At 29.5% G+C, this 26,874-nt stretch overlaps 1 protein-coding gene across 1 annotated transcript in view; it reads right to left on the reverse strand.

Moving 5' to 3' along the window:
• LOC129971945 (GTP-binding protein GEM-like) overlaps window positions 1–25,597 on the reverse strand; it is an 89,284-nt gene extending 63,687 nt beyond the window's left edge. The window contains exon 1 of the mRNA XM_056085923.1: window positions 24,871–25,597. Coding sequence (XP_055941898.1) covers window positions 24,871–25,597 — 727 coding nt within the window. The remainder of the gene's footprint in view (window positions 1–24,870) is intronic.
• Window positions 25,598–26,874: the final 1,277 nt, after the last annotated feature.

Genomic DNA, 26,874 nt, shown 5'->3' on the forward strand with positions numbered 1-26,874 from the left:
AATGTCCTGGAATATTATGGAAAATTCTTTTAAAGGAATTTTAAACTGTTAGGAATAAGGTATTGAACCTTTCTGAATCCAGAGTTGTCATCTGATAGAACTGTCAGCTATTTCGTTGTATTTTTTATATTATATATATTACTTTGATCTTTGGCTATGTTATGTAATACATTATAATTCTATGCTTGCTTCATATATACAGTGGCTCCCAAAATTGAGTATGCACTATACTCTTTCTTCTTTAATTTTATTCTTTTTGATATTAACATTCCTATTTATGGCTAATATTTATAAAAACGACAAAATATACATTAACAAAGTATTAGGCTAAAAACCAAAACGGAGGAATCAATAATATTTGTATTACAGTAATTTTTATGTCAAAGTTACAAATTCCATAGTCGTAAAATTGAGTATACATCTAGAAAATCTGTCAACAAAAAGAGAAAAAGATAAATTAATATTTTGTTACACATCCTTTTGCATTTAGAACAGCTTGTAAACGGTGTGGCATTGAGTTGACAAGAGTTTGAGTTGTTTCGCCTGATATTTTCAACCATTCTTCTTGTAATACTCTTTTTAAGTGTTCCTTGCCCCTAATATCGTGTTTTTGAACTGAATTTTCTAATTGTACCCACAAATTTTCAATCACATTGAGATCTGGAGATTGAGGAGGGGTGTGCAGTTGCATTTTACAATGATACAAAAACCATAACTTAACTATTTTTGCTGTACGTTTCGAGTCGTTATCTTGTTGAAACAGAAAACTTGACCTTAAACCCAAATTCTGGGCACTTTGTTTTCAATTGTTCTTTTATTTGTTCTTATATTAGCTGAATACATGTCATGTAACAGAAGCTTTATCAAAAATATATCTTTCGCAGCAGCAATAGGATATTATATTTATATATTGTGTTTTCTTAGGAGTTGTTTAGTTTATTGATAATTGATTTAATTTCAGAATGTAGCAATGGAAACCAGAACGTATCTACAAATTTCTTTATGTTCATTTAGGCAACATATTATATGTATAAACATAGGAAAGGAATTGTATAGTGAGACTTGATTTCCTGTGTAAAAGAAGAATAAAAAAGACTCCTTTAATATATTTTGAATTTAAATGAAAATATATTTCCGTTTCAGTAGTTGAATTTAGTGGAAATTGTGCGTTAAATAATTAAAATTCTGATTCGGTCAAATTTTCACTTTGAAATTGTTATTATTTGATCAAGAATGTTATTTTAAACCATAACAAAATTGCAGCTCAGTTTATTATTAGCGACAAGACAAACCTTCAATTTTGTCAATGTTTTAAAATGAATTCTCGATATAAATAAAAACAAACAGGAAATCCACTGAATGAATTTTATCCAAAATTTGACAGAGATAAACAATTTTCATGACAATTTAAAATTAGTTTATTATTCTGCTGCATTTCATTTATTCTGCTTCAAACTAAATTAGCAGCAGAATTTCTTTTGAACAACTCTTCCCCTCATCTGGATAGACCTGGCATAGCATGACAGGACAGATAGACAGACTGCTTTAAGGATCAATATGAAAATTGAATCCGCATCTGCTCTTTACGTTTTGAAACCATATCCCAAATTTAATTAAATAAACTTATTATTATCTCTATATCTTAATTATTAACTTGTTATTGCCTTTAGAGTTGGAAATATATCAATCTACAATTAGACATAATTCTTAAAATGGTTTCATTGCTTACAAGGAATGTAAAATGTGGAGATTCAACAAAAATTATTGGTCGCATTATTTGAAGACTTAATTGCTTTTTTTTCTTAATGTAGGAGAAAAAATAATTAATACATTTCCATGTCAACCATATTCAACGTTTGTAAATTCGTCTACGCTTTATCAAACATTATGCTGGACTCTTTAATTTACTACTCTTTAATTAAACTCCTTAATTCTAGATTGTTATTAGAAATTAGCTTATCGGGTTTATGATTAATTTACAGATTCCATTAAAAATGAAATAAAACACATTCACTAATTGGATTATACAGTAATATTTTAAATTAATTTGTTCAATTATTAGACAGCAAATGAATGCGTCATATTTTCTTATGGACAAGCTAAATGAAATTAACCTAAACAGTTTTAATTTTGAGCTTTAATAGGTACAATAAACTCAAATGAGCAAAAGCAAGTGTATCATGTTCTGCATACAATTATATTATTAATCAAATCAGTAACGTGTAATTAGTAATAGATAACAGTTAACAATAGTTAGATAATTATAAATAAAAAAATAGAACGCAATAAAAGTAACTCACCGAAAATGGAAGGCGTAAATAAGTAACAAACAATTACTTTTGTGACTTAAAATTGATATTTCTTTAAAATGTAATCATATTATCGTGCAAAGAAATACACCTCCTTTTAAATAATACCCAAAAAAGAAATCGTATAAAGGCGCTCGTTTTCAATTTAATCTAGTATCTAGTGCATTATATTAGAGGCATGATATAAGCAATAAAGACGGTATAAGCAGTGGTGGCCACTAGGGTTGTAGCACTCTCATTTTAAACACTTGTATTATTGCTTTTAATTTTTGTATTATTATTCTACAATACAGAAAGTTCAAAAAAGAGAATGTGAAACAAATTTATATAAAAAAAAATAACTGAACAAGTGAGAATTAAATACAATTGGGATATGTACCGAATAACCACAGAGAGCATCAAAATTTGCTTTTTGCTCATAACTGTGTGATATGAAAGACGGCGAAAATCAAAGCTCTCTGCCCTTCAGCTTTGCTAAGTTTTGGTTTGGTAAGCGACCAACTGATGCTCATCTATTTTCCTTCCTCTCATTTCTTCCTCCCATCAGATTCGCTTGCGCTCTCCTGACACATTATTTTGTTGTTGTTCTTGTTCCATTTTGTTTGTTTTTATTGTTGTTTCATTGTTCAAAATTTTATGAGTTTGAATTTGATTTCATATCTCTTCGTCGAAGCCCACTGCATCTTTAATACTTATTAGTATTTCTTTTTTGCATTAAAAGCCACTCATCGAAAAAATTTAAAACGATAATATTCTGAAATATAATTTAGTTAATGAATTAATAGTTTGAAGAATGGAAAAAAAAATCAAAAACTTCTTTCTCAAGGAAATAAGAAAAAATATCTTTTTTTTTCCATTTATAGTTTTTAAACAAAATTTAAAATGATATAATTTATACTCGAGTCATTACAATAGTGGCTTTTGTGTTTGCCTTGCACTAAAGAGTGCACCTCACTTTGATAACATGTATTTTATGTGTGTTATGTATTTTTCGATTTGTTGGAGCATGTTGCTTTACTTAAGCAGCTGTTTACTTACCTTTAAACAAATTCAGTTGGCTTATTAATAGAGCTGCTTAAATTTTAATTACTTTCTCTTAAAAATTTGTTTTGGAAAATTATTGCATTTCTAGGCTGATGAATAGATTCTGAATACAGAGGAAGTAGATCATTGTTTTTGTTGAAAACAAACTCAAAATATCTTAGTAATAAAATGATATAGTTAACATTTATGGTTACAGGAGAAATCGGTAAAAATCTCCAACTGCTAACAAGACAGCATATATCAATTTCTAATTTAAAGGTAGAATGTTCTAATATTTTTATGATTACGGCTTAAGACCATGGCTAGAAGTTAAAACCAATAATATTCCCCCTCCGATATATGACATGCCACAACAAACTATTACTGACAGAGAAATATCGAATGCTTACAAATTAAATAAAAAGAAATTACATTTGCTGGAATGTTTTTTTCTCAAATTATCAACAACATTTTTAATTTAAAAAAACACATCCAACAAGCTTCCTTCTAATACATTTTCTTATACATTTCAGATTTTTACTCCGGCTTCGGCATAATTAAGTATTCTCATAATTAAATTTTCTGGAGTGTTTTCCTTAGACGGAGTTCTTCACTCAGAAATATTTTTACTTTTGAATAAAGTGAAATTTTCTTTTTAGCACTGAAGCCAAGAAGGTTATTAAATTAGTTTTTTTATTTCATTAAAGTTTCCTAGACATTTGATATTTAATACTCAAATTGTAAGTTTCACTGTAAAGAAAGTTTGATTAAACTATAAGGAAAGAAGGATTGAATTTCTTTCTACGTTTTTTTTCTCTTTTTATTTCCTGTTTGCAATAAAAATGTAAAAGAAAAGAAAAGTCATCCACATATTGTCATAGGGCTCAATTCTGAAAGGGACCCTTCGTTTTTAACTATTCTCTTTTACACATGCTGAAACAGTATAGTTTATAACAAAGAATTATGCCCATTGTAAATAAACCAAGAATTCAGATACAAAATAGAAATATTGCTTGTGAATTTTCTTAAACAAAATTTTTGATGGACTTTAAATAAACAACTTAATTTGGAGTTCTCAAGCGTTAAGCAAATTAATTAAACCATCATTTTTTGTTTGCTTTCTATTAAATATTTCATTTTAATATATTTGCTTTTAAATTTTATCCAGCACTATTGAAATGTTTGTTAAATTCATTGTCGCTTCCCCTAATCCTTAGTTCAAAAATTTAGGGAAAAGCTTTTGAAAGGAATGTTTTCAAAGGAAGAGAAAGATCATAAAAAGTCCTTACCAAGTTCAATTAATTTACTAAGCAGATTTAAGCTTATCATCTCTTATTTATCATTCTCCTCATCAAAATAATCATATCAAGATAATCATTCGTTATCAATATTTAATGTAATATTTTTGAAATTGAATCATACATCATGTTTTTTTAGGTATGGTCATGATATTTGATCACATGCTATTATTATAAGTTGATTTATTACATTTTAATATAACTTGACTTCTTTCGTGTGTGTTTTTTTAAAAATAGAACTATACTATCAATTATTCTTTTTCTTCTTGTAATTCTTAAGTTCTGAAAATTTCTCAGACATTATACGCTTTAATTTTTTCAAAGCATAATTATTATTTAATAAATTAATTTCAGTTAAATTATGATGATATGTGAGTGGTGCCATCTGGCAGTAAATTTATTAAAAATAGATTTCGAATTCCAAAATATTCATATTAATAAATCGTAAAAAGTTAAATTGTAAAAAGTTATAAAAGTTAATAAAATTAAAGAATGCTCTTTAAAAAAAACGCCGTAAAAACGCGTTTTATTAATGTACCATACATGTCAAACATAATAATTTATCTGAAGACACTGAAAAGAATAATGTAAAGATATTAAACGTCAATGAATATCAATTTAAAGAATAATTAAATATTAAAAGTGTATTATAGGTGTATATTATTTTAATGTCAAAGAACAATTTAAAGGTCTTTTTGAAAATACTTTTATTTTTATTATATAAAGATTTTCTTTAATTGTTTATTATTGTATATGTAAGATAACTCTAAAAATGGAATAAATAAAACTAGAAAGTACAAAAGCTATCTGAAGTTAGAGAAAAACATTGCCATAAATAAATACATAAAGATATACGGGGTGTTGCCGAATTCGATCGACAAATTCAGAGGGGTGATGGTAGGCATAAGGAGGATAAAGAATCCCCATACAACATGGGGTCCCGAACGACGTTTAATTGGAGAAAATCACAAAAATATACAGATTTGGGGAACTGTTGGAAACTATAAAAAGAAATTAATAAAAAATAATAATAAATGGTGTTTCAACTACAAATTTTTTTAAGTGAAAGCGCATTTTTAAAGTTTTTTTTTCCTGCTGGTAACATGCGGATTTGATGATCTAGAGGGGTCATAAACTACTGAAAACGAAAAAGTAGTTTAGAACTCATATTTGCAAAAATATTAAAACTTGAAGAAAAATAAGAGCTTGAAAATCTAAGAAATTTTATATTCTATAATTTGATATAAGTGTGTAGTGTGAGAGTTGTAGAGTTTTAAAGATATTCAAGAAAAACTAAAATGGGAAACAGAAAACATCGCTGCAACATCAGTACCGATGTTCGCAGAGAGCGTTGTCAAATTCGAAAGATATTCAGCGCGAAGATAGTCGGCAATAAGGAGATGAAAATTTACCAGAAAACATAGGATCGCAGGTAAAGTTTATTCAGTGCAAATCGCAAAAATAGACGTCGAAAACACAAGAGAATGGCCCTATGAATGAAAGGAACAAGACAATCGAGAAGAAGCCTTCTCTATGTAAAGTTTTCCTGCGTTCAAGAAAAATAAAAGCAAAGAGCAAGTATTCATTAATTAGCATTGTAGAATTGATCTTCGTTATACTTCATTCGCGAACAACAAGTCAGATTTCACGAATATAACTAAAATGTGCTGGTGCTCCATCATGCATTTACCAAATTGTCGGTGTTCCCTGCAGTAAATCCGGAGGAACGTGCTGGAAGAAATCAAGGTACATCTTGCCTCTGAGGTTTTCGGGCAGAAGATAAGGTCCAAATAGCTGACTCTACCGAAATGTTAATCTCAACTTGTGTTGCACGTTCGATAAAGTAGTAAGGTGGGGATTTTCGAATGACTAAGTATTCGCATTGTGCGTGATGAAGAGACCTTATCTCGTAAAGCAGGCTTCATCTGAGAATAAAATTCCAGCAGAAAAGTGTGCATCTTCCTGTGTAGCATCAAGCATCCAGCGTGTAAACTCCACAAGATTTGTGATTTTCATTGAAAAACGTTACCTGCGACCTTGGTTATCTGGTAAATTTTCATCTATTTAATGCCTACTATCCTTGCATTGAATTTGTCTTTCGAATTTGACAATGCTCTCTGCGACCATCGGCACTGATGTTGCAGCTATGTTTTCTGTTTCCCATGTTAGTTTTTCTTGAATATCTTTAAAAATCCCCAGTTCTCCCACTACACACTTATATCAAATTATAAAATACAAAATGCTTTACATTTTCAAGCTTTTATTTTTCTTCAAGTTTTAATATTTTTGAAAATATGGGATCTAAACTACTTTTCCGTTTTCAGTAATTTACGACCCCCCTAAATCATCAAATCCACATGTTACCAGCATGAAAAAAAATATTTAAGAATGTGATTTCACTTAAAAAAAAATTCGTAGTTAAAACACCATTTGTTATTTTTTTTATTAATTTTTTTCAGTTTCCAACAGTTCCGCGACTCCCAATATTCTTGCGATTTTCACTGATTAAACGTCGCTTGGGACCCCATGTTACATGGTGAATCTTTATCCTCTTGATGCCTACTATCACACTTCTGAATTAATCGGTCGAATTCAGTAACACCCTGTATGCACAACCAGCTAAGTTTAGTATGGCATGAAGAAAAATGTTTTGTATTCAAAATTTATCAAATTGTGAGATTAAACACTTACAGACTGTTTCATATTTTTAAGATCAAAGATGTAACATTTCATCTATTGTAAATAAAAGGACTTTAGGATACTGCCATATTTTTCATAAAAATTAAAATGATAATGAAGAGCTTTCAACAAAAATCTTTAAAGCATATTCTCGATTCAGTGCATGTTAAGGTCCTATGTTAAGCGAATGCTAATGCATTTGGGAAACATTTTGGTCAGTTTAATATCGAGGATCCTGCAAACATATTTTGCACATATATTTATCATCTTTGCTTGGCATTTGATGTTGTTAAGTTTGTTAAACACTCTCCAATGGCTTCAAATAAAGAAATTGTTTAATACTTTAAAGTAACAATCAGGTCAAGTTAAAATTTCTACGTGGAATTTATGGACGGATGCATCGTCATGATCCATCTTTAAGAGAATCTCAGAAGAACAAAGTTTAAATCAAGGCATCATTATCGTACTGAGCCGTATAAAGTTTCCTAATCATGTTCATATCTAATTGATATTAAGATATATAATATAGGAAATAATTCTTGAAATTAAGGTTGCTTACTAGTTTCATTAATATGTTTCAAGAAAGTGACTGATCAATAATTTCTTTTGAGACAGCTCAACCCGGATCTTATGTTTGGCAAAGTAGAGCCTATAATTACAAGCAAGTGCACGTCAATAAATAATGAGAAACTAGTCATACAGAAATCAAAACTCTGGGGTATATAGACGACATTTAGCTGTGCTGTAAAGCTTTGCACTTTCAAACTGAAAGGAGATTTAAAGTTGCTATAAAGGAAAAATTCGATTGGAAATATTTCCAAACCATCCCCAATATGATGAATTCACAGCATCAAAATCTCAAGACGCATTTCTGTCAACTAAGCAGCAGGATAGTTTCAGTTTAAGACATGGCCTAGCAATATCATTTCGTTTCTGGTCTAGATCGTCTTTATTGATCAGGAATCATTTGAGATCTACAATCATTGTGGACTATTTCTGGGATATATAGACGACATTTAGCAGTGCTGTAAAGCTTTGCACTTTCAAACTGAAAGGAGATTTAAAGTTGCTATAAAGGAAAAATTCGATTGGAAATATTTCCAAACCATCGCCAATATGATGAATTCACAGCATCAAAATCTCAAGACGCATTTCTGTCAACTAAGCAGCAGGATAGTTTCAGTTTAAGACATGGCCTAGCAATATCATTTCGTTTCTGGTCTAGATCGTCTTTATTGATCAGGAATCATTTGAGATCTACAATCATTGTGGACTATTTCTGGGATATATAGACGACATTTAGCAGTGCTGTAAAGCTTTGCACTTTCAAACTGAAAGGAGATTTAAAGTTGCTATAAAGGAAAAATTCGATTGGAAATATTTCCAAACCATCCCCAATATGATGAATTCACAGCATCAAAATCTCAAGACGCATTTCTGTCAACTAAGCATTAGGATAGTTTCAGTTTAAGACATGGCCTAGCAATATCATTTCGTTTCTGGTCTAGATCGTCTTTATTGATCAGGAATCATTTGCGATCTACAATCATTGTGGGCTATTTCTGGGATATATAGACGACATTTAGCAGTGCTGTAAAGCTTTGCACTTTCAAACTGAAAGGAGATTTAAAGTTGCTATAAAGGAAAAATTCGATTGGAAATATTTCCAAACCATCGCCAATATGATGAATTCACAGCATCAAAATCTCAAGACGCATTTCTGTCAACTAAGCAGCAGGATAGTTTCAGTTTAAGACATGGCTGAACAGTATAATTTCGTTTCAGATTTAGATCGTCTTTATTGATCAGGAATGATTTGAGATCTACAATCATTTTAGACCATTTCATTTTAATCCTAATGAAGAGTACCCTTAAGTTCTAATCCGGATTTTGAAAAATCAAGAATTCAAAGGCAGTGAATACCATGCAATGAAAAAGTTCGAAAAGTTTATTTGTATTATATTCAGGTAAATCTATTTTGCTTGGTTTTTGAAATGGCACCCGTTTCAATTAAATTCAAATAAATTCGATATCTAAATAAAATTAACTTTAAAATATTGATGCTAAAAGTGGAGATGGTATAACCTCTTAGAAACTAGAGAAAAATTATAACAGTGTTATTAGTTTTCTGATGAAATAAAACTTGAGTTCAGGACAGCACAATCTTTCATATCAGAACGAAAGTGAAATGCAAATATTATAAGTATGCATAGATCACTTTTCAATCCGTTGATATGACCACATTTATTTCCTTATAAGGCACATAAGGGAGAATCAGGTTTCAAACATATTATTCAAGCTAGTACAATTGCAACATAATGGAATGATGCTCCACAATCATTATACCAGTATTTCTTGGAGATCTGTTAAGAATTCAATATTCTTCGTTCAAATAATGAAATTTTTAATACTTTCTAAAAAACTAAACGGCATCGTTATAACTTTAAAATTTGAAATAATTTTATGTGCTTTCTGCACGTTTGACGACATAGTTTTGATAGTTTTGAATGCCCAGTGTCAAAACCAGTCATGCTTCGAGCATGGATGGAATTTCTTTTTGCTCAGTTTGACAACAAAGAAGCTGCTCAGAAGATCAACAAAGAAGCTGCTGCATCGAGTACCTTCATATAAATCTATTAACTGTAAATATTGTTTATAAGCATCTCAATAACTTTAAATGAAATACTCTGAACTCCCAGGAATGAGATTAACCATGTGTTTGTCTACAGGCAACACAGATTATGGCTGGAAGAATTTTCATCGGGAATAATACAGTGCATTTGGAATATTTCACATCATGAAAAGTTTATCTTATAATTCAAATATAATTAATCATGCTTGCATAGATTAGGTTAAAGGTGAAGTGTAATACAGGAGTGTTGTAGATATTAAAATAAAGTGCTTGATTAAAAGTTAATTATTTAATTCAAGTGGTGAAAGAAGATCTCGCAGTTAACTTTTTTTTCTTTTATTAATAACTTTTTGAACTTTATTTTTAACCGTAACTACAGATGGAATCAAAATGACTCCGCTTTGTTCGTTAGCTCTGATTATCCCGTGGTATTTTGTCCTTGAATACCATCATTTCCTCAATACCTGCAAGTATGTTAGCAAAAATCTTAGAATGAACACGTGTGTATAACCGACTTATTCTTTTTCAAAGTTTTGGGTGTTATTTATGCAGTCATTGACCCCATGTCCCTTAAATTGCTTTTGATTTGAATAATCCAAAAAGAATAAAGAATTTTTTTAAATGATATTTTGTAATAATGAAATCTTCATTTTTGTTTGTTAAATTTTAACAATTATTAACAGTGTAATTCCGTAATACATAACGAAGTAAATAATCATTAAAAGATTAGTTAGGTTTTTCTTATAACATCTTTCCAATATTTAATATTATAACATTTGACATTTTTAATATTTTTGGTAACGACATCATTTCAGAATGTATTGCTTTTCTAAAATAAATTCCAATGCTGTTTACAAAAGACAAAAAAGAAAAATAACAATGAAATCTGTTTGGCTCCATCTCTCAGACCGTGTGACGAAATTCATATCTCCAGTTATGGATTAATCATTTGTCAGATGCATGATAATAATTATGCATGAAAAATTCTTCACGAAATTTTGATTTTGAAATTATTTACAATGTAAGAAATTCTCGAGGTTTCAGAAATGAATAAAACGACATTTTGTCGTACGCTAAATAATGGTATCAGAATTTCAGCATCAAAATATAACATAAGCGATTGCCAGTTAGGTGTATAAAAGATGTTTGATTGCGCCACTATTTATGAAAAAATCTTGTCACTTTAAGAGTAAGATATAAATTAAAGTATACAAAATGAAAGTCGTCTTTTCATTAATTAGAATAATTAAATTTTTGGTAGTAGTGAAGTTTTTATATTTGTATTCGTTAATTTCAGTTAAGAAACTTTGATGTTTATATTTATGTAATATTCACAGTGTCACAGAACTCGACAAAATTGTAAGAACATAAAGCACACGATAGTAAAAAGAAACTCATAGAGATCGGAGTTAGATATTTGGCTCTGAGCGCAACTGTCAAAGTCAGTACATGCGAATTCTTCATTATTAACGCTGATTAAGACATTAATGTTCCTCGTCCAATATATTTGATTCATATTGATCGCAATTAATATGAATCGCGATCTGGTCGATATTCTCTTCTTCAGTAAATAAATAATGAACGGGAAATATTTATAACGAGGCATGTTATAAATATGTTATGTATTTATATACATATATAAATTCATCATCAAATGTTTGGTAGTTGGTATCAAAACATCATGAACATGGTGCTTTTGCAATACCGATAGAGAATCCTTCACAGTATCGATTACGATGCATCTCATTGTGCAAATTTCATAGGGAACTCCAGTTTGATCCAATGTTTTGGGCATAGTTGTGTTGGACATAGTGATCCCTTCGTATACCGCTGCCAGATCACGCCTTTTATCTTGTTTGGCAATGGCTATAGAAAGTACAATAAGCATATTCTTTGTCCTGAAAATGATTTGTTTCTTAATAATGTTTTCACCCCAGTGTTCTGGGCATAGATGTGTTGGACATGGTGACCGCATCGTATGTCGCTATCAGATCACGTGTCTTATCTTGTTTCGCAAAGGCCTATAAAAAGTACACTAAGTACATTCTTTTTTTTTGCTCTGAACATGATTTGTTTCCGACTACGTTAAAAACACTGGTTTCGACCACATTGGTGAATTCTTCTTTTATTATTATTTCTTGTAGTTCAGGCTTTCCTCTTTCCAAAATAATATTTTCTAGGAAAAGGAAGGTCTGATCTATCACCCAGGATAATTTTAAACAATTTTTTTGCTAAAATATTTCTTTAACTTCAATTTTCTTAAACTTTAATTTTTATAAAATTTTTCCACCGTTAACAGGATATCTCAAAAACTAATAGAGGTATTTACATAAAAATTTCAGCGTGTGTTTTAAATACTGTGGGCAATGAAATGAACCAAAACTTTTATTGTTGGTGAAATACATTTTTATTTATAGGTGTTTTTAGAAAAATTGAGTTGTAAATTTATGGAAAAAATGTATATATATGTACATTTTTACCCATAATTTCTTTGCATCTCAAAATGTTTCTTAGATTTTGGTTCATTTCATTCATCATTATATTCTATAACTTGTGTACAAAGAAAAATAGGATACCTGCATTACAATTTTGTGTAGAGTGTTAACCGTTTAGGTTAAATATCATTAAAATTTACTACAAATTTTCCTATTTCTCAAAATATATTATATTTCCAAATAATTTTTTTGTATATATAGTGTTTATAAATGACAATACATCTAAAAACCATAAATAGTTTTTAAAAAATCCAATTTTTCAAAAATATTGCTTCGAACGTAGTCGGCTACCTTAAGAATGATTTCGAAGGGTTGTAGTAATACAATATATATATATATATATATATATATATATATATAGAAAGAAAAAGAGACAGAGACACGTATACAAAAATAATAGTTTTATCTTTGCCATCAACTTTGGTTGCACTTTCTAAAGTGCTTTAAAAAGTTTATAAATTTTAAATATGAAGGAAACAAAGATAAAAAAATGAACCTGCGTATATAGTAAAAGGATAAATGACCCGTTGCCTAAAATTCATGGCATTTTACAGTAAGGCCAGCTGAAGAGCAAAATGCTTAAAACTTCTTATAACTTTTTAAAAACAAATTACATAAAACAGTAAAGAGAGTATATCCTTAGATTTTTTTGACAATTTTCATCATTCATTCGTTTTCAAAATACTGTCTCGATTCAGGGATTTATTTTAATTACAAGAACTTCTGGGACATATTCAAGGTCATACAAGCAAACGCGTGGGAGAAGATTCCTAATCCCAATTTAAGGGTCAGATTTAAATTTATCTATTCTCGTTATTTCAAAATAAATCAGTACGAAATACGAGACCTTCAATGCAAACATATGCTCTGTTTCACAATTTATGTTGTAAAAAATGACCTTGCAAGCAGCGATCTTCACTCTTTCGTTCGTTTTTTAAGACTTTTTTTGCTTCATATCTCTGTTCTAATATTTATAAAAAGTCTTAATCTTTCTATAATTGGCTCTTTTGTCCAATGGAAAATAATTAGTCATAAAAAACTTAATTTGTTCTTCTGTTGAGAAAATCTTATTGAAAAGTTGAATTATTATCACCTGCTAAAAATAATTGTTATTCTGGTATGCAAATATTTTTCGCTGTATTTTTTTTTCCTTTTTAATAAAGATAGTACTTTGCGCTTTAAAATTAACTTCTTGTGCGTTTTTTAAAATTAACTTGACAGCAATTTCTGCAGCTTTCTTTATTCTATCCGTCATTGGTTACTAACTGATTCACCGTAAATATTGATTAGGTTTAATTTCATTTAAATCTCCTATCAGTAATTTGACGTTAATAATTATTTTAACAAAATAATTCCTTTGATAAAATAACAAAGCTTAATTGTAAACACCTGTCGATCATCGCAAGTGCTCAGTCCTGTTGACCTAGTGACCCATTTCGGTGATAGTTGGCAGTCTTCTATGGCATATCTTTTATACACTTCGAAACAATATTGTGGATGTGGGAAACTTTTATGAGAGTCATATAATAGGAAATAAAACCCAAGGTGTGGCTTACTACAATTTGTATATCAGAGCACATAGCTTTAAAAATTCAAAATTGCTAAATTTAATTATGGAACAATGTATCATAGGTATTTTCAAAACTACATCAGAATTACCTCTACTTTTTTCAAGCTATTCTGAGTAGTTAAGTAACTACTATTGTAGCAGCAGACGGAAAAAAAAAACTAATGACGAATCTTATGAGTATCACCGGCTAAGATACAGCCTCTACCAACGGACGAACATTCTGTCCTTGGAATGAATTCAACTCGACCATACACCTTTATATTATCAACTAGGTTTAGTTTATCTATATTAGCATCTCATTTAAAAGCAACAGAGAGCTGCTTAGGGAGAAAACTCGTAATTTGGAATTATGCTCAAATGACGAAGAAGACGCCTGAGCTGGTACCATCTCTGAAAATCTCGACGCTCCATTAATGGATGTTCGTAGTCAGACACAAAATCAGATTTAACATGAACAAAAGTAGCATAGATCCCTAGATTTGTGATTCGAACCAGAAAGACTTCGGCTTTGAAACCGAAAATTTACCACTAGGTTGACATGGATAGCTTATATCTACTTCTAAAAGGTGAATCTCGCCATTTACCCAGGTTCTTATCCTTCTTATCCTACCCCCGGGGGGCACCTCGAAATGAGGATAAGATGCTTCCAACATGGTGGTCGGATCTCGCCACTCTGGAGGGTACACAAATAGGTGGGGGATATGACTCCTCCCATCGATGACGGGACGTACTTACTTCGGGGAGGGTTGTAACGTAGCCGGTGATGACCCTTAGGACTCAACCACAGTTCTTGCCAGTGTAGCTGTTGCGGCGGTCCGGTCATTCAGTTTTATGGTTTAAATCCGTGTACCCTCTTGGCGAGTCGGAGAGTCAGAAGTATGACTATTCTTCTTATCCGTGGTGCAACTTGTTAATGTAAACGAGAATCTAATTCAAGAAATTGAATTCTCACTAGGACTGAAAATGAATCCCGAAGTTTTAATAAGAAATAAGATATTTTTTATACATTTAAATAATAATTACAAATAGTTTTTGATAAATTAGCTAACGAGTTGTAAATGATTTTTTTCTTGCTGTTGCTATAGAAAGAGCAAAGCTATCTCCCAGTAAATTAAAATTACGTAAAAATGATTAGATATTTATGAAAAAGCTTAAATTCTCTAAAAATATTAAGCCAACAATTAAAGTTAAAAGAAATATGATTAAAGAACTAGTAAACAACCAGTGGTAGTGGTCGCCCCTAAACCTTCTCGCTTGCTAATAAGTAGGTTATGTCAGAAAACGCTTTGCATGGCACTGGCGTACAATAGCTACGAAACATTAACCCTTTGTGGGACTTTGGCATTTTTATTGAATCTATCATTTGAAATTTGGCGAGTTATTTGGCAATAAATCCTGACATGTGGTTAACATTATCCGAAAATCAAATTTGCGAGTTAGAAGCCAATTGAAACCAAAATTTGCAGTAATGTAACTAGGGATTGCAATACCGGTATACCGGGATACCGAATACCGGTATTTCGAGCCATTTGTACAATTTCGTAATACCGGTATTCACAAGTTTAAATACCGGTTTTTCGGTATTTACTAGAAATTTTTAAAATTGTCTCCTCTATATGTTCAGGTATCGCGAAACATAGCAAAATAGTATACGTTTTTGTTTTTATGTCTCCCTAACGGGCGAAGTTAATTAGCTAATTAATGGCTTAATTAATTGCTTAAATCTAAATTAGCGAAACATGGATTATCCCTGAAAGAAAATATTGTAACCATAACGACTGATGGTGCAACAATTATGAAAAAAATTTAGAAGTAATAGATGTATTATACCAAAAAAATTAGAAAATAGGAATCCAAATATTGTGGATATAGAAATTTCTGATTCCAACTTTGAAAAGAGTAAGAGTGAGAGTGATATTGACAATGAAGATAATGACAATATAATTGTTGAAGAAGATATTGCTAATGAGGATGAAATATTAACCTATCAAGAAATGCTTCCTTTAATTTATAAAGTTCCAAAAATGGTTAAGATATTTAAACGTTCCCCTATAAAAAGGATATATTACTAAAATATATACTAACTGAAAATAAAACAGAATATATTTTAATATTAGATTCTAAAACACGTTGGAACAGTTTACTCCTAATGATGGAACGATTTTTGAAACTGAGAAATCCGATCCAAAAGCAATAATCGACTTAAACCTGTAAATTAATTTTTCAGATAGTGAATTCGACTTAATATCTAGAACTATATCAGCTCTATTTCCAATAAAACTGACTATTGAGGCATTATGTCTGAGAGATTCTAATTTATTAACAGCTAATGCAACAATAAATTGTATGTTGCAGTCACTGAAAGAACAGCACACGTCACTATCTGAAGAATTATATATTACGTTGAAAAATCACACAGAAGATAGGCATACCGAAATAGAAAATGTCTTATGGTATTTACATAATTATAATGATTTTAAAAATGAAAAAGAAGAAAAGAAAATAACCAATTCAAATCTGATTAAGTTTATAGTAAATTTTCTTAAAATTTTTTACCCACAAACCTATCCACATTCAGAAGAATTCGGTTCAATTATCGAAGATTATGATGTCACTACTGTCGATAGTGAAAAGTAATTGTCTCTTGAACAAAAATTAGAATGAGCGATAAATAAAAAAAATTAAACGAACCAAAATACCATGCAGAAATCAGCTATATCCAAAATCCTTCGACGAGAAATCGATTTATTTTATTTGAAGATAAGGGGTTTAGAGATAAATACTTGGAAAAAGTATATCGCGCATTGCTAACAGTACCACCAACTAGCGTAGATGCCGAAGGAGCGTTTTCGACAGCTGGTAATTTTTATATAAAATTACTTTTCAGGCTTAATGACAGTACAATTGATGCATTATGTTTTTTAAGATCATATTTCAAAAAGTTGTAATAGCATTCCAGACTGAATAGTGATATTTACACTTTTTTGTGATTTAAATAAATAAGATGTTTCTTTACTTTTTTGTGATTATATATTGTTATAATTTATAAGTTACAAATTATTTTTTGTGACATTTACATTTATAATAAATCTGGCAAATAAAACAAAGAAACACCTGTGTTTTCTTTCTTTTTCTAAAATTTCTAATACCGGTATTAAAACCGGTATCCCGGTATTAAGATTTAAAATAATACCGAATACCGGTATTGATATTTTGGTCCGGTATTGCAACCCCTAAATGTAACTAACTACACTGGTAATTACAAAATCTTATCATATTTATTATTAACTCATTGCGTTTTTCAGTTATCGCGTTTAAATGTTTTGGAAGTATTGACCGAAAGACAATCAACCCTCCCTTGGATTTGGTTCAAAATTTGACGTATGTCTACACTATAGATATTAAATCTTTACACCAAATCTTATCTACCTAGCTCTCTTCGTTTCGTAGTTATCTTGTAAAATTACATTCGAACAGCAGGAGAGACGGACATTCTCAAAATTTGATAGAAGTCTACACAATTGGTGTAAAGATCGCATGCCAAATTTCATCCTTCTAGATCAAATCGTTTTTCAATTATCTTTATTACAAACAGACAGACGGATATTTTCCAAAAATGTGTTTTTCCAACTCGGGGAAGTCTACAACGAGGAGATTCGTCAAAATTTCGAGTTCGAATTTTATGACAATTACTACACTTTCTCCTATACTACGAATAGGAGACTACGTACGAATAGGAGAAAAGTAAAAAAATAGCATATTTAAATAAATACATTTTTCATCAAATAAAATTAATGTTTGTTTGATTTTTTTTTCTGAAAAATTACTAACGATCCAATGATTTATACTCGAAATTCCCTTTTATAGGTCCTGTATATCATGAATGCTTGATGATAGGTCCACAGTATATCACGAATGCTTAATGTTGTTAGTTAATCTTTATATTGTTGCTTGTTTCGAAGGGTAAATTATGGAAAATGGACATTAAATTTCATTTATATATAAATATGTCAGGGACGGAATAGCATAGTTGGTAGGGCGTTGGATTCGCGCCTCTTGGGTTGCAAGTTCAAACCCCGCCGTTCGAAGACTCTCCGTGTATGTGGTGGCTGGTGCACGTATAAATCTGTCGTGGTCACAAAGTCCTCCATGTCGGGAGTAATACATCTAGGGATACTGGATCAGGGATGATCGATCTCTGATTTATGTCTAAATTCCGATCTGTGAATGAAATGCATGAATGAAGCCCTCCCCATTAAAAGCGTTTAGACTTGTGTGTAGCTTAGTCGTACACTTGGCCCTAGATGGCGCTATTGAAAAAACAAGAGTCACAGCCTTGGTTTAAAATCACTGACTTCTAAAGTCAGTGGGCTTGTCTATGACAAGTGCCATTAGAAACAACAACATAAATAAGTGAATTTTAATAACGATTTTAAATAATAATGTGATTCAATGAGCTGGACTATCTATCAGCAATTAATGATTTTTATAAACGCCTTCAAATAAAAAAAAATGACATTCGGATCATGACAATAAAAACTTTAAAATATTGTTTTTTTTATTCATTTTTTTAAAATTAATGCTAAAATACTTTTGCTTAAAATGGAATGTCAAGTCATCAAACTCTATTATACATTTAAAATAGTACCTCAAATAAGTTATATTGATTTAATTGCTTTTATATATTGACTCATGAAATTTTTTTCTATATATATAATTCAAATCTTAACATTCATATGATTTATATAACTACACAAATGCATAGAAAAAAGCCTAACTGTATTGGATTAATAAAACAAATATACTGAATCTGATAATCTGAGAACCATAAATTGAAAGAAGGAGAAACAAGTCAAATTATTAAGAGCAGAGTTCAAATAGAATTAAATTACTAATTACTCCATTGTGTCGGCGCTTGCTTAAAGGATATTTCATTTAATTCTCTTCTTCTTCTGAATGACTTTTATCAAGAAGAGAAAATCACAGATTTGTCAACCAAACATTCAACAGTTACTAAATGACATAATTAACTAACATATTTCAGTAAAATTTCTCATAAATATTCTCTATATAGAAAAAACTAGTAACTTAAATTATTTTTCTTCTTTAAAAAATCATCACTATCCTATTAGTAAGTTAAATACATATTTCCTTTAAATTTCAATTTTGTTTTATGTTATTACTTTAAAGAAAGTTTTGCTATCATCTTGGAAAGGCAATGGTATATTTTTATGTATTATAATATATTTCATCTCTATTTTTCTGACTTATCACTAAAACCAAATTCATACCAAATAAACCAAAAATACTAAAAAAAAACAAATCAAAATTTTTTTTGCTATCATTTAGTTATATATCATTTTTAAAATGAATTACTTTATATAGTATATTTACGATTTGATTATTCTTATGTTCAGAATGATATAAAAAAAAACCACACCCTGATGAAATCACGAAAAGTAGTACTTACTGCAATCGATTGCTATAAAGAAAAAAAAGTCAGAATGCGTTGTAGAAAGCTGAGCGTCTGACATTAAAAATAGATTTCAGTTCATGAAAAATTGCGTAAGTAGTAGAAAAGATAGTATTTTTTGGGGATTTGTTAAAGCTATTTATTATTGTAGGCAGTACTAATATATTCTCAAAATTTCCTTTAGCTTATATAATTGTATTGTCTATTTTCTTATCTTTTATCAGCATAAAATATTGCTAATAAATTCTGAATTTAAAATTCCATTTTCTCATTGTTCAATTTTTCTTTTTTTCTTTTGTCTTCCTTTGATCACTCAATGAATGAATATTAAAAACAATAACTATTTTATATATTTACTATTTATATACTTAAATTGTGCATATTTATGGATAAAAATTTTCTTTCTAAATCTTTTTTTTTAAATCTAAGTCTGACCAATGAATGTTGTTTTAATTAGTTTGATGTATTTCCTGTTTGTAAAGACAGAATTTTGCAATAAATGTTTCATACCATCATGTGATATGATTCTAAAATTTTCACCAATCGTATGTTCAAGTTAAAAATTTATACTTTATAATTATTTCCATATAACTGAATTATTAATTATGAAACTCAGTTTAATTAAATTTTAGTTCAATATCCTGACTCAGCCTGGTATAAAATTGGGAAAAAAGTACCTCACAATTGTACATAATATTTGTAGTAAAATTATAAATTAAAAATTTAAAAAAAAATTTTTAAAGGAGTTTTGACTATGAGGTTGAAAACATAATAACATATTAAGAAATAAATTTCTTATGCATTTATTAAGAACTAAAACAAATTATGAAAGTGGTTGGATTTTCCATTTATGCAAAGAATTTCTTTCAGATGTATGTTTTCTATGTTTTTACTCCCAGATTTTTTTTGCGATGAAATATTTTTTAGGTATGAGTCTATAATAAAATAAATAATTAACAATAATTTTATTAAATTCCTTCTAAATAATTTCAAAAGAAATTTGAAATCGTTTCTAAAAAGAAATACTGAACACTTCATTCATTAACGTAACTGCAGGCAATATAATATTTACCCTTTTCATTACTGATCTGGCCCAACCGGAAATGCAATTTTTATTCCGGAGGAACGGTTTCTGCTTCAAATGAGAGATACAGGATGTAAAGCGAGAGTATTCTTGGTGATATGTCGTTTCACATCCTTCACGCCTTGTTTGAAACGGAATCTGGTCTGCCAGGATAGAATTTGATATGCCGATTGGGCCGGATCAGCAATGAAAGAGTTAAACAAAAAAATTATGTATCATTTGTGCTCTTGAAAATTAATCGTCCACTTTCCTTTAAGAATGGAAGCTGTTGACATGACGAAGCAATTAAATATCTTTCTCACTAAAATTTCTAGTCATGGAAATAATCTAAAACAAAATAATTTTTTGTGCATTCGAATTACCTCACAGTATAAATTTGTTATACAAACACTAATTATACACACATTGATATACTACTACAAATTTCCTTGTCATTTCAAACTTTTAATTGCTGGTAGAAGAGTTTAATTTTCATCAATGGAGTCATTAAACTAACACATTCTTAACATACCATTAAATCTGAATGTACCCATTTATTTCACTTTCCAAATGAGGTTTCCTACTACTAATACTGAAATAATTTGAAAGTCAGGTTTTAATTTGGATACTTTAACATGCAAAAATCTTTTCACTGGATTACCATTCAGTACAAAATATCTGTATGCTTAAAATCTTTTAATTTTTCCTTTTATTTAGTTTTGAAATATTAATAGTAAGAATGCCATAGTAATAAAATATTCGTGATTGCTTTCAGTCACAAAGAATTCGCCAACTTTATGAATAATATTAATATAATCATAATAATAAACTTTGACGATCTGCACCCTAAAAAAATTCATTTGCCATTGCATAATATATATATAATTCTGCTTAGTTTTATATGCTTGCAAAATGTCTAAATTAATTAATGATTAAAATGGTAAAATCGGACCAGTTTTTAAAGCTCGAGGCAATGTTTTTTTTTAAATTCGAGATATGTATAAAAATGAAGGAAAATAGCCATAAAGTAACCATGGATAACGTATCAGTGGTTAGGACTATATGAAATAAAAACTATTCATCGATTCAATTCAAAATAATGGATTCAACAATCGTTGCTAAGACACTCTATCAATGTGGTCCCTCATAGAATGTACAGTGTGATAAAATTTTTGAGATTATTCATTAATGAAAAAGGCTGAGAGAAAATGGCTAGTGATGATATAATTAGGAATTTCCTAGTTTCCTAAATAATTAGGAAATTTGGAATTTAAAAGTAATTGGGAAATTTCTTATAAAATAATGTAGTCGAAATCGGGTTTATGTTTCCCGCTGGAGGATTAATTTACCAATTATTTTAAATATATAGATACTAGAATGTGACTTTCAATATATCTCATGTTCCGCAGATCAAGCAATGACATTAATAAATTTCTATAGCCAACCTATTTTAATGTTTCACTTTCAGTATTCGCATATTATATGAATTTAATGTTAATAAGATATTATATTTCCGTAGTAATTCAGATAATTTATGTTAATTTCTTTATTCTCACAATAAGAATCCATTTGCAAAAATAATTCGATCTTTTAATCAATAATTCCTGATCTGATGAACAATGTTTTTTGATTCAGCACTGAATAATTTGCTATTCTATGGTATCACATGTTTGCTTTCAGTAAGAAAAACAGAAGGAAGACAATATAGTTTTAATATATTATAAATGTAAAGCTATAAAATTGACGGTATATACGCGAAATTTATCGAAGATGTATGTAATATTAGTTCTTCAGATTTTCGATTAAATATTTATTTTCTAATAATCTAAAATCATACAATGAAGTCTGGAATTTTCATCGTTCTACAATAATTATCACTAAAATCACAACTTTAACCATATGGACATTTAATTCTATTTGTATACTATTAATTATACAAAGTATGCATCTTATATATCAAACAACCATAAATATAAACAAAATGATATAATTCTTGAAAAATTTATATTATTTCAAATGATAAAATGGCATTGATAAGGATAAAGACAAAAGAAAATTTTCTTTCTAAATGATTCTAATATATATGTTTTATTCATAGAGCAAACATTCCCAGTTTGACAATAAAGGTATTTCCGGCATCTATTAACAACTAATTTGCATTTTTAGCCTTTTAAATTTTCTATATTTGAAAAAGTTAGTCTTCAGAAATACAAACTCAAAAGGCAGAAGATAGGTTTTTCTGCGACTTGGAAGAAATAACTCATCACCATATAAGTTATTAGCGGTCAAGAAAATTAGCTGTTAGAAAACATGTTTTAGAGACATCTTTCCATCGCATGAAAAAATAAATTTTATTAGATATGTATTAATAGCATTTAAATTCTCATAAATATTATTTACAAAGTTTGTAAACCTTTTTTCTCGGATCAGAAAACAAAACAAAAATAAATAAATAAACATAATTTAAGATGCCATTTAGCTTCATTTTTATTTATCATTCACTAATTTTAATTTATAATAATTCGTTTCATCCCCCCCCCCTGCATAAAATTGTGTACCTTGGTCGAAACCGTGAAGACCATGAATGCTCATATATTTATTTTCAAAGCATCGCAAATGTTTGTTGCATGCTTCATAATGTAATAAAGAAAACAAACTTGTACTTGTGTACAAATTAACAGCATGAAATTGACGGATAATAATTACGAAAGAGGCTATTTAGTGATTAATCTGGGGGATGAGGTGAATACACAAGTACCAGAAATTCAAATGCTTATTTTGAATGCTATTTTTCGGATCGATTGATATCAATATTTAATACAGAAATACAATTGAGAACATAAGATAACATGCCACATTTCAGTTACCTAAGTTTTTATGTTACTGAATAATCATATTTACATGCAAGCAAAAGTACAAAACAACACACTATAAACAGCCAAATGAACATACTTCCTATAAATGTCGTTCAAAATTTGACAGAAATCTACAATTTTGGCATTACACTCACTATATGCCAAATTTCATCGGTTCAAACCGTTTATAATTATCGTATTTACAAATAAACAGATAGACATAATTCTGAAAAATGTTTTATTTTCGATCTCAGGTAAGTCTTATTTGTGGGGAGATTCGTCGGAAACTGCATTTCAAATTCTTTTGATCAAGTGTCACAACAACCTACTTACGTTTACCGAAAATAAATGAAAATTTCAATACCTTATTTGAAACTATTATTTTTGCTTTATAAAAATTATTATTATTTTTTGCTAAACATTTAGTTTAAATTTTCAATGACAGATGACACATTCCATATTCAGCAAAAGAAGAGTGACAGAGAAAATTGCATAGCTGACTATGCTAGTGGCAGAAAGCATGCAAAAATATTTATATAAACTTTTACTTTAAGACTTTTACAATGTTTCTATCAAAGAACTTCTCCATTGTATTCACATCATTTATGAGCGGAAATTATGTTAAACCACAAACATCATCAGATATTTAATATGAATAAATGTTAGTAGAAGTTGACCACAAAAAATAATTTATTCATATGTTATTACAAAAAATAAAAGTTTAATATGCATATTTAACTATTGCTTCATTCAGATAATTCTTCTAATACACTAAAAAATTATATACTTCATTCTAATTTGATTTTAATAGGTTTCTTTAGTATTTCAGAAATCAGCATATATGCATTTTTTAATTTTATTAAATATGATAACAGAAATACATAGATTCAAATGAAAATAATATATCACTCTTCATATATATATATATATATATATATATATATATATATATATATATATATATATATATATATATATATATATATATATATATATATATATATATATATATATATATATATACACAACCTGGGCTTCGTATAATATTTTAAAAGGATAAGAAAGTTTCCTTGGTTTCCTATGCATTATTTGAATAGGTTTTGATTCACTCCCAAACATTTGAATGAATTGATTTACTCCCAGAAAAAATCCTCCCAATCATCTGAAAACAATGTTTAGTCTTTATATAACCCAGGATTTCCAAAACGTTGTATTATTTCATTAAAATATTGTAAGACTCATTCATGAATTAATTCGTGAAATATGCTGTTTAACACATTAAATTAATTCTATGTAACCTTAAAAATAAACATACAATGCAAATGTAAAAAAACATTTAAGGTTTTTGTAATCCAGATGTTGGTTTCTAATTATTAGGGACATTGTTTTAATCCGAACTTTAAATTGTCTGAAATTTAAACCATCTGGAAATAATCTTTCTGAATTAAAATCATATAATAAGATACAACTTACCTTGAGACTCATTTGCAAGGGCATTTCTCACTGTAAGATATTCCGAAGTCATGAACTGAGCAATCATAGAAGATTTTCCAACGCCTTCATCACCAAGCACTAGTACCCTGTAATGAGGAACATCTGACTGAGCAGTGGAAGCACTTGATGATGCCCGATCTCTAAAATCGTCTGTCCCCAATGAGCTTCTGGAACCCTCAGAGGTGACGTTGACGTCAGACCTAGACCTAAAGCATACTTGATCACCTAAGTTGATTACACTTCCACGACTGGTCACACTAAAGCTCCTCAGTCTATAGAAAGACATATTGCCCATTTCCATTGGAGGATCAGTGGGTCCTTGTAGCCTATCGCCTGATCTACTGGGCATGGTATAAACCCTTCTTCTAAAGGGAGTTTCAGTTGAAGAATTATCTTCCAATTTCTTGCTCCCATCCATTCTGTTGATTTGCCTTCTGGACAACAAATCAAGACTTGTTGCAGCATTTAGTGAATGTGAACCAGCTCCTCTGGTGCGTCTGTGCCGAGCAAGTTTTGCCCTTTGGGCTTTTGTCCTCAATGGACTTGAAGTTGGAGTTTCTCTGGGACTTTTAGGGAAAAGGGATCGGGTAGGTGGAGATGTTCCATAGCAAACTACTGACAAGTCTGGAACGCTTTGTCCAATGGTTCTTCGATTGCAAAAATCGCAGTCGCTGGGACTATGGACGTGCGTTATATGCAAAGCCATTGCGAAGATTTATGATTCTGCAGTGTTTAAAAAATTGGCATTTGTTAGAAATCAAATCTATCTCTTAAGAGTTTATTACAGAATCCCTTAGCTTCAAATAAAGTGTGATAAATGAACAAACATTTAAGTACATTGCACTTCAATCAGTATGATATCTGTATACTCTAGATTCTTAGAATTCACATAAAGTCTGATGAATCATTTCTAACAGTTCATATGTTTTTTGAGATTCTTTTAGATTTAGACTGAAATAAAATATTTGTAAAAGACTGGAATAATTAAGCTCTTTTATAAAATCTCCAATATTCATTCATTAAAATATTAGTACTTTTGATAAAATATAAATATTTATAAATTCAACTTTTAATAACTAAATATAAAATTAGCACCTCTAGATTCAATAGAATTATACATCAGCAAGAATATATAATTTTTGATAAAAATTATTTTCATCAATATATAAAATTAATCAATATTGATATAAATTTGAACCTCTTTCTGATGGTATCAAATAAATATGATTATGTATTCACGATAATTTTGATAATATAAATTTTTATCCTTTCTACTAAATCAATATATTTTTCTAATTTGATAAATTTAAGCCAGATGCAACTACAAACTTTCTGTTAGTTTTTTATAGATTAACATTAAAAAATTTCAATTGAATTTCAATTCATTTCTTTAAAACAATAAAGAATTATAATAATTAAAAAGTTTTGGAAACTTTCATTATTTCCATAAAATATTTCCAAACACAGTTTATATTCGAAAAAAGCACATCTATGATGTTGCGCAGTATTTAGAATTTATGCAGAATATTCAAATTTTTAGAATGCAATTGATTAATACTGTAAAAAAAAGATATATTTCACTATATCATTTGTTTTCCTGATATTAACCAAACTTATCAGCGATAAAAAATTAAAAATATCCATGCGATATCAAAAACTGGCCAGGTCTGAAGCAATTGCGCAAAAGCACTGCGAAGTTGCGTGGAGCAATTGAAGAAACTAATGTTACGTGCACTACTAACTGGTGTTCTACGAAATCTGAAACAACTACGGACCGTTCTTGCCCCGTTGAGCAGTTATCATTCGAACTACTTTCCAGATCGGCCGCTGGGCGGATGTACACAGAAAGCGCCACGCTGTAGTATTACTGCGCGGTTGCCGTAGCAACCGAAAAGTAGAATTGTTTAGGAGTGGATCACGATAGATGTCGCTCTAACTCCTTTCTTCATTACTTAGTAAAAGACATCAAAGGATAACTTCGAG

This window comes from Argiope bruennichi, chromosome 6 (assembly GCF_947563725.1).
Source record: "Argiope bruennichi chromosome 6, qqArgBrue1.1, whole genome shotgun sequence".
NCBI classification, from domain to species: domain Eukaryota; kingdom Metazoa; phylum Arthropoda; class Arachnida; order Araneae; family Araneidae; genus Argiope; species Argiope bruennichi.